Source organism: Atractosteus spatula, chromosome 4 (genome assembly GCF_055471065.1).
Source record: "Atractosteus spatula isolate fAtrSpa1 chromosome 4, fAtrSpa1.hap1, whole genome shotgun sequence".
Lineage (NCBI taxonomy): Eukaryota > Metazoa > Chordata > Actinopteri > Semionotiformes > Lepisosteidae > Atractosteus > Atractosteus spatula.
The window spans coordinates 58,524,547-58,536,890 of record NC_142709.1 but is presented as its reverse complement, the minus strand read 5'-3'; the positions used below and the strand labels follow the sequence as shown (position 1 = coordinate 58,536,890).

Genomic DNA, 12,344 nt, shown 5'->3' with positions numbered 1-12,344 from the left:
AGGCATTTAACTGTCCATCCATCTACTTTGTAACTGCTTTACGAAATACAGGGTCATGGGGGCATTAAATTGTAACTTGGTGAAATACAGTATTCTGCAGATCAGCACCTTGTTTCCTTTGTATGTTTGGTCATTCGACACCTACTGTATTAGCAGTTGTTTAGTCTGGAATAAGGAAGCAACCATGAAATAAGCAAGTTGGGGAGACTAAACAGAGTTCTGCTTGTTACATTTCCAGGTACCAATACACAGATGGCCAGGGTTTTTAAAGCATGGATTGAGTGGAGATTCAGGCCCAATCAAGCCTAATCAAGCAAGCAATTCAATTATAGGGTTCAGTTAGCCTCAGCTTAATTAAAGTTCAAAGGTCTCCCAAGCAACCATGGACAGAAGACCTAAACTTGCATTTCCGAAGGTAAAATATTGCAGTCCAGTGATTAGCAAGAGACTGCTTTTTCCCTGAATTTTTAAGAGCCCAAACTAGTGTTTCAGCACAGGCATTATAGTGGATCCTCCTGTATTGTGCATGTGTCAGAAAATGTTAGTAGTATTGCCTTGCCTTCTGGTACAAGAGGAAGGAAATTGTTTACTGCATAGGAAGCTGCACTGAGGGGAACAATTATTGAGATAGGCAGTGTGGGATTAAGGAATTATTTTGGAACACAATTACTATAGGTCTGCATGGTGGTGCAGTGGTTAGCATTGCTGCCTGGCAGCACTGGGGCCCTAGATTCAATTCCAGATGTGGGGTGCTATCTGTGTTCTATGTGGAGTTTGGATCTTGTTTGTGTGGGCGTCCCCCACAGTCTGAAAACATACTGGTAGGTCAATTGGCTTCTGGGCGAATTGGTCCTGGTGGTCTGTGTGTCTTCTCTGTGATGAACTAGTGTCCTGTCCAGGGTGTACTCTGCATTGTGCCTGTTGCTTGCTGGGAGAGGCTCCAGCTCCCCTACAACCCTCAATTGGAAGAAATGGTTAGAAAATGAATGGATGGATAATCATTATAATTATACAATGACCTGACAGATTCTGAGCTACAGGTTGGACTGTTTATGTTTTATTTTTGCTTACACAGTACTTATATAGCACTTTTCTGGACATTCCACTCAAAGCACTTTACAGATAATGGGGACTCCCCTCCGCCACCACCAATGTGCAGCCCCCAACTGGATGATGCGACGGCAGCCATAGTGTGCCTTAACGCTCACCACACGTCAGCTATTAGGGAGGAGAACAGAGTGATGAAGCCAATTCATAGATGGGGATTACTAGGAGGCCATGATTGGTAAGGGCCAATGGGAAATTTGGCCAGGACACCGAGGTAACACCCCTACTCTTTTTGAGAAACACCCTGGGATTTTTAATGACCACAGAGAATCAGGACCTCAGTTTTACATCTCATCTGAAGGACAGTGCCTATTGTACAGTATAGTGTCCCCGTCACTATACTGGGGCATTAGGATCCACACAGACCAGAGGATGAGCACCCCCTGCTGGCTCCATTAACACCACTTCCAGCAGCAACCTTAGCTTTTCAAGGAGGTCTCCCATCCAGGTTCTGACCGGGTTCACACCTGTTGAGCTTCAGTGGGTTGTCAGTTGTGAGCTGCAGGGTGATATGGCTGCTTGCTGGATTTCATTGGATTTTTAAGGAAAGCAGTGCAAAAGATTCCAAATGAAAAACTGGACAGTCCACCTGTGTGAAAACACAAAACTCCATCATCATTTATTTATTCAGGCCACAGGGGTTTAGCCATTCAGGTTGTAAACCATTGTAGAATGTTCCAGTTTCAGTTCTGAGTTAAAATCATTCACTGCTCGATTTGATAATCGCATAGCTTATTCCAGCCTTAACCCCGTCTGCTATAAAAATTATGTTATAGTGTGAGAGGCGCAGAAGCATGCCTCTGGAGGACTGATATTAATTGCTCAGCAGGTGTGGTCTTTTTGCTGTACGTTGTGCCTCAGCTTAAAGCCTTCTGAGCCTCCTGGGTTGGATCAGACCTACTGTAAGAAAGTCCAGCACCTCATGTTACTGAAGAGTGGGAGTGTAGATGTAGGAGTGTTAACCCTGGTATCCTGGCTGAATTCCACTCGGGGATTATCAAATCTGGCCTTCCTGAAGTTCCCCTAATTCAGTTCTGGAAGCAGTTTCTCACTTCTCTGCCTTATCTGCTCAGTAGTGAGGCAGGCTGCTGGAGCATCATGGCTGCCATGCATCCCCTAGGAGATACTGAGGAAGTGGGTCTCCTCCTTCTTCCTCCTCATCCTGGTGAGCTGCAGGTGAAGAAATCCTTTGGGATGAAAAGTGCTAGACAAATGTAATTACAGTAGTGCTCCTGGTGAGCTCAGCCATTTTCAGCCTTTCACATGTCAAGACAAATCACAGCCTTAGAGGGGTTGAGTCAATATTGAAAACCTGTTAAAACAACGAGGAGACAAAAAAATAGTAATAATTGCAGTTATTGTAGTATTTAACTGTAGTAGAATGTTCTGGTTATTAATATTAATATTGTGTTTTCATCTGTTTCATTCAAAACAATTTTCAAATTTCTCATTTTCTTTTCAGAAAAATAAGAATAACACATTCTACTATTGCTGTCACCAGTTTCCCTTAATCACTGTGGTGATCATATTTATATTTAGGTTGCAAAAACATTCACAGCATTGATGTGCATATAAAAAGGTGGATAAAAAGCAGATTTCATGTCCCATTACGAAACATTTATGACCATTTAGCAAATAAAAGGCTACAATTGATGTGATGTATTTGAACTGACAATAGCTTATAAGAATATTAATTGGTTTACCAGTTTGGTTTAACGACAGTTTGGTTTAAAATTTTATATTTTCAATCAACTCTCTCTCAGTCTATTTTTTCAAAGGTTTTCCTTACTGTTGCTTGTGTCTAAGGAGATAATTATTTGAACAAAGAAATGAAATGTAGCACTTCTCATCACTACATGCACATCAGTTTCAGTGTGTTTCTCTTTGGCACACTAGGTGGCGCTCATGAACCACACAACACTCACCATGCACTGTTTGATGCAGGTCAGCTGTTTCCTGAAACACATCAATAGAGAGCTGCTAATTACTATGCTGAATTCACTGCAGTGGTGCTTTTCAGTTGCAGCTTCAGACTAGTACTCTGCCAGGCACCAGATTTATTATTACACATCCAGACAACCTGCTCATGCAAATTGGTGGAGAGATACCATATTTCTGAATTTTGTTTGATCATTTTCATTTACAAAACATGAATATCCCAGACAGTGTCATTGGTTCCGGTGTTGTGGTGGTGGTGGTGGGGGGGGGGGGAGTAGAGCCAGGAAATTGATCCCTTATCTATATGGGCAGATTTCCTTGTTTTATTATTTTGATTTTTGCTTCTCCAGATCTTACAGTTGATGCATCTGGTCTGGCACTTGATGCAGCTGTTATTTGTTTTTCTGTTACAGTTTAATAAAGAACTGTTGCTGTGAATTTTGGATTTTCTTTTCCTGCAGTATTTTTCGCAAAGGCAAAGGATATTATGTGCATACTGAAAAATGGGCTATTGATTAGTATACGTATGTCTAGAGAATTTATTGACAAGAGAAAGAAAAACCAGATAATATCAGGATCAAATGTAATAATAAAAATAAAACAAAGACACTAGCTCCATAAATTACAGCCAAACGCACCTTCAGAGCCTTTAAATGTCTCTATTTATAGTTTATAGAGAAATACAGGGTAGGAACCAGTTAATTGACTGCAGGTGTGTAGTCAAAGCCAGCAGTCTGCTCTCTGCTTACCAGATATCCTAAATTAGGTTTCTGCTTACAGTTTTATGGATAAACACACACATACATGCACATATATACAGTACCAAGTATTTGCATGTGTACATATACACTGTCTACACAAGGTAGGTCTTTCGATTTAATGTTGTGTATTTATTTTATTAGCAATAATATAATAAAATTAGGCTTTTAATGCAAATATTGCTCGGCTTTCTTATGAAGGCCACCACATTGAAAGAAAGAAAATCTGGGATTTACTAATCCTGCAGTACCCACCAGCCACTTGTTAGAGGAGCTCTGTGTATATGGTAAAAAGTATTATGATAAGTGACATTTTAAAATACTGTGTGTATGCACCTATATCTGAATGTTCTGTCAGTTTTAGCTGTGGTCTTTTAGAAAGCGGAGAAGGTATGAAGATAACTCAAACAGTAAGGAATAAATTACAGGAATATTAAAATTCCCTTATGCTTTGTTATTATGAATCTCATCCCTCAGCCTGAGTTAAATTCAGCACAATGTTCCAACATCACTTTTAAGGCCCAGAGGAATGGGAGGGATTGTTTGTGGCAGCAGGATCTAGAAGGGAATGTGTTTCCCACTTACAGTAGTGGAAACCCAACCCAGATTAATTTACATGTCTGCCTCGGATTAATGAGTCATTACTTTGACTCATTTCATAAACAAACTTGGTCCTGGAATTTATCAGTTGTGTGCAAAGCCTACTCTTTAATTACAAATGAGGATATTGCAGATTTTCAAGACACCAACATAACGTTTTTATTACTTCAAGGTGTAAGAGATGTCGTCTCATGTGTTCTGATCAAGATCACCACATACTGTAGCAGTGCTGTTTGTTTCTAACAGGACAAAGTGTGCAAAGTGGTACTTCTCATACCATAATACGGCCCATGTTGTATAAACTTATTGTATATCACACAGTTGAGATATACAGTAAAGTAATATTACACCTCTTGTGTAAACAATTATGCCACTAGAGCATCTTAGGTGAAAACATTTTTTAAATGACATGCTTAAGCTTCTTAAAATACTTTAGGAAGTAAATAACTTTAAGAAATAGGAAGCAATGTGTTAAAACCACAGACACCCATTACAGTTTAGTTAGGTTATTGGATTAGTACCTCATTTTCTTTGAAGTCTTAGTTATTTTTTTAAATATGCTCTGCCAGTATGAGTACTGCCAATATGTCTGCCAGTGCTGTCCCTCTCTTATAGTTCCTAGTTGCAACTTCCCATTGGTGCTCATGATTTCACTCACTCTGGAATGTCAGCTGACGTTCTTCTCTAATCTGTTCTTATCTACACTGACACTGCTTTACACAGTGATTCGGCATGTGAAACCTAACAGATAGGTTTAGAAAGTGAAATGCATGGCCATAGTTGTCACATCTTTGAGCGCTTGTCTGACTGGTTGGTTAGTCATATTTATAATAAATTCTAATAAATTCTGGTTTCACTGTGTGAGGGGTCAGTTTACACAGTGCAGTCATCTCTGTGATTTTCCTTCTTTCTGCGAACACTTAACTATAACCTGCAGGCTCAGCGATATCACCTTGCCATCTTACAGGAGGTCTTGGTCTTGATCGTTTTTTGGTCTCGTGGATTCCAGTTCAGTAATTGCCTTGGTCCAGTGAAGGTCTGTTCTTCTTACTAGGTGCCTTTCCTTACAATTCTTATTAGTGGGCCTTGATTCCGTTTTCATTTCTTTTTTTTTTTATTGCTTCTTCTTACTCCAAACATACGTCAATATATTTAAATAAAAAGATGAAGTGTACATGTGTATCCCACATATTAACACATAGATCTGTATGGGCACTGGCGAATGCTTGTATTTCCCACCAAAGTGGACACAGTAACAGCTGTGCACTTTGTTTGGGGCGCTGGACAATTCTTGGATAAAGCCATCCTTTCAGCCAATTAGAAATGCAACCCGTCAAAGATCTCTTTGTTAAGTTCTGAAGTTTCAAAGCAGACATTGGGACAACCCTTGGAAATTTATTGAAATTAAGCCTTCATGCATTATAAATAACTATTCTTTCCATCTTTTCACTTCAAACTTATTCATCAAAGCTGTATTTTGTATTTCTTGAATTTCCAACATAATACACATCAATACTGTCATTATGGAGACAGTCTCAAAGTCTGACTCAGAAACCCAGAAATATGGCGGGGTTTGATCCTTCTAGGTCGGAAACTCCTAAACAGCCGATGGCTTTAGTTGTAAATCTTAATTCTAACTCTTATGCAGAAACTGCTGTCAAGGAATGATGATTAAATACTATTTTAAGACAAAGCATTGCCTGTATTCCGTGCTTGAGCAGTGATCACCAAAATGAGCAACAGCAGCTTGGTTAAACCCTAATTAAGTTTAAGAAGAGACGTGATCTAAACAGCGAGCTGCATTGGGGTGACTCATCTCGCTGAGGAGAACGACAACCCATTTGTAATGATGGGGTGGCCTGAACCCCCCTTTCCTTTAGTGAAGGATCAGCCAGGGAGCTGCAGCAGGGGCAGAGGTGGGGTGGAGGGAGGGATGCAAAAACAAGACACAAGCACATCAGCAAGAAGCAGGATATTTATATATAGGTGCTTTATCTATGATCATATAGGTAGTACAGATGTGTGTGTGTGATTAGTGTTTGACCTCCTCTGAAATTTTTGTTTAAATTTCATTTAAGATAAATGAAACTTATTACATTAAACTTATCTTAGCTTATTCATTAAAAAAAAGACATAGCAGAGTTACAAGTATTTCTTAATGCTTATAAGTTATAAGTATTGCTTAAAAGATAGATATACAGTAAGAGCTTAAACTTGTCACAAATCTGCTTTCCAAACACTCAATCTGAAAATGTCACATTCATATTTAGATGGTGATTTCAGGTCTTTGGAATCATTAATCATTTCCATACAGTGTAGTTACTGTATACACTTTAGCAGTAATATCAGGAATAATAAGCATTATCTCATATATAGCACTGTTCTTATCACAATCTGATTTAGAATAAAACATTAAAAAATAGAGACAGGTTTACACAATTAATAAGTTAACAGAATTAAAGATTTGGCAGGTATGTTCAGTGCTGACACCATAGCTTACAACTTGTGCTAATTAATAATGTCAGTGCACCCTTCTTAGCAAGCTCATATCCTCAAGAGGGGAATCATTCAAAAATGTTCTGTTGCAAGAAATGTTTTCATTTGTTCCATATTAATAAGTTTGAATCATTCAAAACATAACAACACTTCTACGTTTGTTATATCTCCCTTTGAGTGTGTGGATTTTGTGTATGTTTGCTTGAATTAACATAGAAATTAGTTTGAAACAAGACTGCAGGTTTCCGCATATTAAATTATGTGCGTATGGAAATATAATTAATGTGGTCTCAGATATGCACTTACGATGTATGGAGAATTCTTTTTAGATTTGTGGCATGAAACTTCTTATAAAATTAGGTTTCCAATTAACATATACATATCATTATCTTATTATCAGAAAAATCTATCTCCCAGTTCTTCAGTTAGTAAGCATTTAATATACAAACTAACCAGGGGGTCAGAATCACTTAATAAGATTTTATTAAAACCACTCAAGCATGGGACATTTCGGTAGGATTTCCATTTTAAAGGATATATTACAGTTTTTGCATTTCGAGGAAAAAACATTATTTTAGAATTGCTGGTGAATGTTTAATTAAACCTGTTAATCATTTGAAAGTCACAGTTTACTTTTCTTAAAATACCCTTTAAAACAGAAGAGACCTTTATGCTGTGATGGGATCATGTGTGCCAGTGCTATTCCTAGAACTACAGTACATAGAAAAAGGAAACAGTCACACTGACACGTCTCATCCTTTTTGTGATGAAATGAAATTCTACTGAAATTCACCCATGGGACTGTGATTTGATCATCGAAAGTGCACAATTGAGCACAAAATCAATTCTGTTTAAAGTGAAGCAATACTGATACACAATTGTATCTTTTATTACTATATAACAACTAAGTCATAACTAATGTAAGATTGCCATTTTGCAATTCAAAAACATTTGGCCATTGAGACCAAATAACCAAATAATTACCAAATAAGATGATCAATCCTGTTTTCAATTACAATAGTACAGAGCTTACTGTAACATACAGTACTATAACATACTGTAAATGAGTTAGTTCAGTTTGCTGTATTGTGATAATCTTTCATCATCTTGATAGACAAATGAAGGACACTTCTTTTTCAATCCAACTTGAACTGACTATATCATTCTTAACAGGGGTAGTATGTATGGCTTTGTTAAACTCATGGTGCATGCTGGCCACATTAAAGAAGGGGATTTCCATCTTACAGACTGCCTCTTCTTTGGAGCATTGATGTCTGCTACTGATCCAGGTACATTGTTTTAAAATACCTTACATCTATGCATGCCGTGATCCTCCTAGAAAGCAGAAATTATATTTTAGTTTCATTTTGCTTCCTTTGCTTTTAATTGCCATATGTTTAACATTGTTTACCAACTCATACCGTTAATCATGAATGGCTGTCTAGTATGCTAGACTCTTTGAATAAGGTCATACTTATAAGATACTTAAATTAATGTTTTATAATTATGTAGCTCTGTTGCTGGGCAGAGTAAAATGTACTTTTGCAGTGGAGCTTTAAAGGGCACCTGAGGAGGGGTTAATTAATTTTGTAATAGTTGAACTGATTAAGTCCTTGAGCTTCTTCTTCCCTTTTGAATTGTCTTGATCTGCAGGAATTGCATAGCACTTCTCAATTCTCACAATCCGTCTCGAAACTCATAAGTTCTCTACAGACAGACATGGCAGGTTTAGTATTAGAGCGCTTAGGTATAAACTCAAACCCCTAAAGTGAAAATGATACTTATCAGAAAGCCACCGATCTTACTGAGGGTTAGGGTAACCTGCGTAAGATATCCTGACAGCATGTAGCACGAGGCAGAACTGATCGTATCTCTCTAATTTGTCAGAGCAATTATAATGGCACCATTGTCTTGTTCGCTATTTTGCAATCTACTATAAATGGGATCTGCTAACACTTCCTCAAAGCCAAAATAGTTCTGTAGAATGTGAACATAGATATTGCATTTCTTGCATTTGATTTCACTCCAATACAGCAACTCGGATGTTTTATACTCTGTACATGCCCAGTCATCTAATAAATATGAGATGCAAAGTCAGTCTGATTCGAATGTTAACTAATTAGCAGCAATGCTTTCTGGTTTCAGCTGCTATGTGCTGTAGGACCTATGGTTTCACTTCTAGTGTCTTGACATTAAATGTGGTAGAACCAGTTATTATTATTTTCCTATTTTAAGTTTATATCAACAAATACCTTTTAATTCACAGGTTTTTAGCAGATTTATGAAAGAATGAACTTTGTTAATTTCAGTATCGTGGCCTCTAGAAATAAAGAATATTGCACCTTTTTAGTTGCAGTTGTACTCCCACAATGAACCCGAGCAGACGAGAGGAATACTTGAGCATGCTGATTTGAATCATGTTGAGATATCAAGGAGACCTGCTTTTTATTTTTAGGCACCTTCATAGCAATGCCAAATATAGCAGCTGCATAGCTATGCAAATCATTTCTATACAATGGGTATTAAACCAACTTGTGTGTGTCTGTGAGAATAAAAAAAAATTCTGTCCCTTACCATGGAGATTTAAGATTAAAACAGAGTTTACAAGAGGATTATCTTCTTAGATTGTTCAGAAATCATACATCCCAGCTAATGTTTATTCTCAGTAAGTCACAGCGAAACTTTTTTGCTTTTATTTTGTGTGCAGCATCCGACAGCTCTGATATATGAAGGCCAGAGTCTTGTTTATGTAAGCTTTGTGGTATATTTGTAATGCCACTATGAAGATTGAATTGCTGATTCTATCTAGAATAGTTAGCTTTGTGTTTTGTGTGCATTGGCATTTAGCTGTAAATTTACATCCAGGACTAATAATGGATTTAGTCAAGCTGCCAACGAATATCATACCCCAAAACAGGCTCCCTTATTGCCTGCTTAAATAATGTTTCTTGATTTGGTAAATCCTTTCATTATACAATTCTGTTGAAGAACATCTAAAAGTTTGACATGAATATTGCATTCAATGTAACCTATCATCATAAATGTTGCCTTCAATCTATCAGTTCTATTCACTTATCATATCCAAGCTCAGATCATCTGTTTAAGTTTGAATACCATATGTATTAGAGAGATGCACCTTCAAATGACAAGTGAAGAAAAGCAGAAATGTCTAGATCCTTCTTCTGGGCAAGGGGTGAAATGAACTGTTCCAGTAGATCCTACACAATCTAGTGAGACTCATCAAGCCGACAGCCTTACTTTAGCTACTGTTAAAAGCAAACTGCTGAAAGAAGCCACTTATTTGTCTCTTGGCTCTTGAATCTAATTAATCCCTGGGAACGGCATTTGCCCACTTCCTGAATTCCATACAGATCAGTGGGAGTTACAGGATATACAGTAGGGATGTGCTACTTCACTAATATATTTGACTCAATATCAAATAATACACTATTCATCTCATCTGTTACCCTTGATAGGGCAAAATAATGATATCAGACAGTTGTGGGGAAACATATATTATGAATTTAAGAAAAATAAGTCAATCCTAAAATTAATTATTTCAGTGTCCATTACGTTCATGTCTGAACTCTATAAAAATAAGCCTTGGATCAGTTTTGATATGTGCTAACTCACTGACTCTTCGAAAATGGAGGTGCGAAGCATTGATTTTATTGAACATAGAGAAGGCGGCATTGATTTTAACTACATGGCATGAAGAGACATCCATACTGGTAAAGGCATGACAGACATTATAGTTCGGGTATATGTGTCTAAGCCCTAGAGTCATATTCAAGGTTATTAACAAACATTTTGGAAATAATAGTGGGGGATGATAATCTGACTGTTACATACAGTACAGTATGTTCAGTAACCTGAACCATGATTAGTTCCACTAGCATGTTCTGATGTGATTGCCAAGGGATTATCAAAAACTAATGAGTCAGAAAAATATCTACTAATTTACATTATTTAGATATTTATAAATTTGTACTGTTGTAATTATTATTATTATTTTTTCAGTTGGTACCTTGAAATAATTCTTAATATAGATTTATAATGCATAGAATATGTATATTTGTCAAGTCTTTGTTGAATTTTATGTTGTAGGGTTTTTATATTCTTGCATCATATTCTGTATTCTCCTCAGGGACAGTAGATAAAATCTGGTATTAATAAAAGTTAAATAACAAAAACAATGTGTGAGTATTAGTGTGGTCAGATTGACTGTAATTAGACATTGAGTAAATAAAAGCATAATGCAGTTCTGTCTAAACACTTTTTATGTAAAATTTCTCAAATAACGATCCTTTTCCCTTATGGTGTTACTGTGGAAACTGATGATTTGTAGACAGCTAGATCTCGTTGCTATGGAGACGTTAACATCAAACAGCTGACAGTATGCTTTGGACGTTCACCACCAGGGACCACAAAGTCATGGTTTCAAGAATGGCATAAAAATACTAAACTTTCATAGCATCATTTTTCACACTGATTTTTTTCTGCAGGTTAAATTTGAGAATTAAAAATGTAGTTGTATGTACCTTCAGGTCCCTGTGGATACCAGCAGCCTGCTCTGCTGTGTGTTTTTTCCTATCAGAGAGTCTCTTGTGGTATTTGTGCTGTAGAGAGAAGGTACTTTACTTAGCATGCATTCTAGTCATGAGAGAAGTGTGATTGGGATGCCACTGCTTGATCTTCACAGAGTACTGCAGTGCTGATTGGCTATGGAAGGCAAAATGTAGTTATAATGGATTTCAAATACTGTATGCCCTCTCTTTGAACATATTTCTTGTCAATCTATTTTCAGAATCAATTCCTGATAGGCAATCATAATCATAATCTGCAACATATGGGTTAAAAATATCTGTGCATTTCATAGGCTAAAAGTTTTGCTATTTTTTTAATTGATGTACAGTATGTTAACCCAGTAGCATATCATCATGGAGTTTATCATTTGTTAGGTCTGATTAGCTAGTGACCCTAAAATGCACAGAGACTTAATAACAGTAACCCATTGTGTTTATGTAGAGACTTTCATTTCAAAGGATCCCAAAGTTCTTTACATACAGTATAAGAAGAGACAAACTTCATCCACCACTGATGTGCATCCCCCACAACTACAGAACAGGTTAGATAGAGATATGAGTAATTGTGTCACCAAACTGAATTAAGGGGGAACAGTGGCATTTAGCCGGGACACTGCAGTTAACACACCTATTCTTAGGAATAGTCCCATGAGATCTTTAACAATCAAATAGCCAGGAACGTCGTTAAACATCATAGCCAAAGGACAGCATTTCCTACAGCACAGTGTTCACCAGACTGGGGCATTGGTTTAAAATGTACCTGAGGCAGGCACAACAACTACTAATCTAGCAGCACCACTTCAAGCAGCAACCTCCAGTTCCTTAGAGGTCTCTGATCTGCAGTAAGTACAGACCAGCC

At 37.3% G+C, this 12,344-nt stretch overlaps 1 protein-coding gene across 2 annotated transcripts in view; it reads left to right on the top strand.

Moving 5' to 3' along the window:
• The window catches only part of LOC148836690 (sodium/hydrogen exchanger 9-like), an 88,963-nt gene that overhangs the window by 11,301 nt on the left and 65,318 nt on the right, over positions 1 to 12,344 (top strand). For both annotated transcript variants that reach the window (XR_016090980.1, XM_088914106.1), the window contains exon 5: positions 8,073 to 8,188. Coding sequence is in view for 1 of the 2 variants with exons in the window: in XM_088914106.1 (XP_088770232.1) it covers positions 8,073 to 8,188 (116 nt within the window). In the remaining variant the exon portion in view is untranslated. The remainder of the gene's footprint in view (positions 1 to 8,072; positions 8,189 to 12,344) is intronic.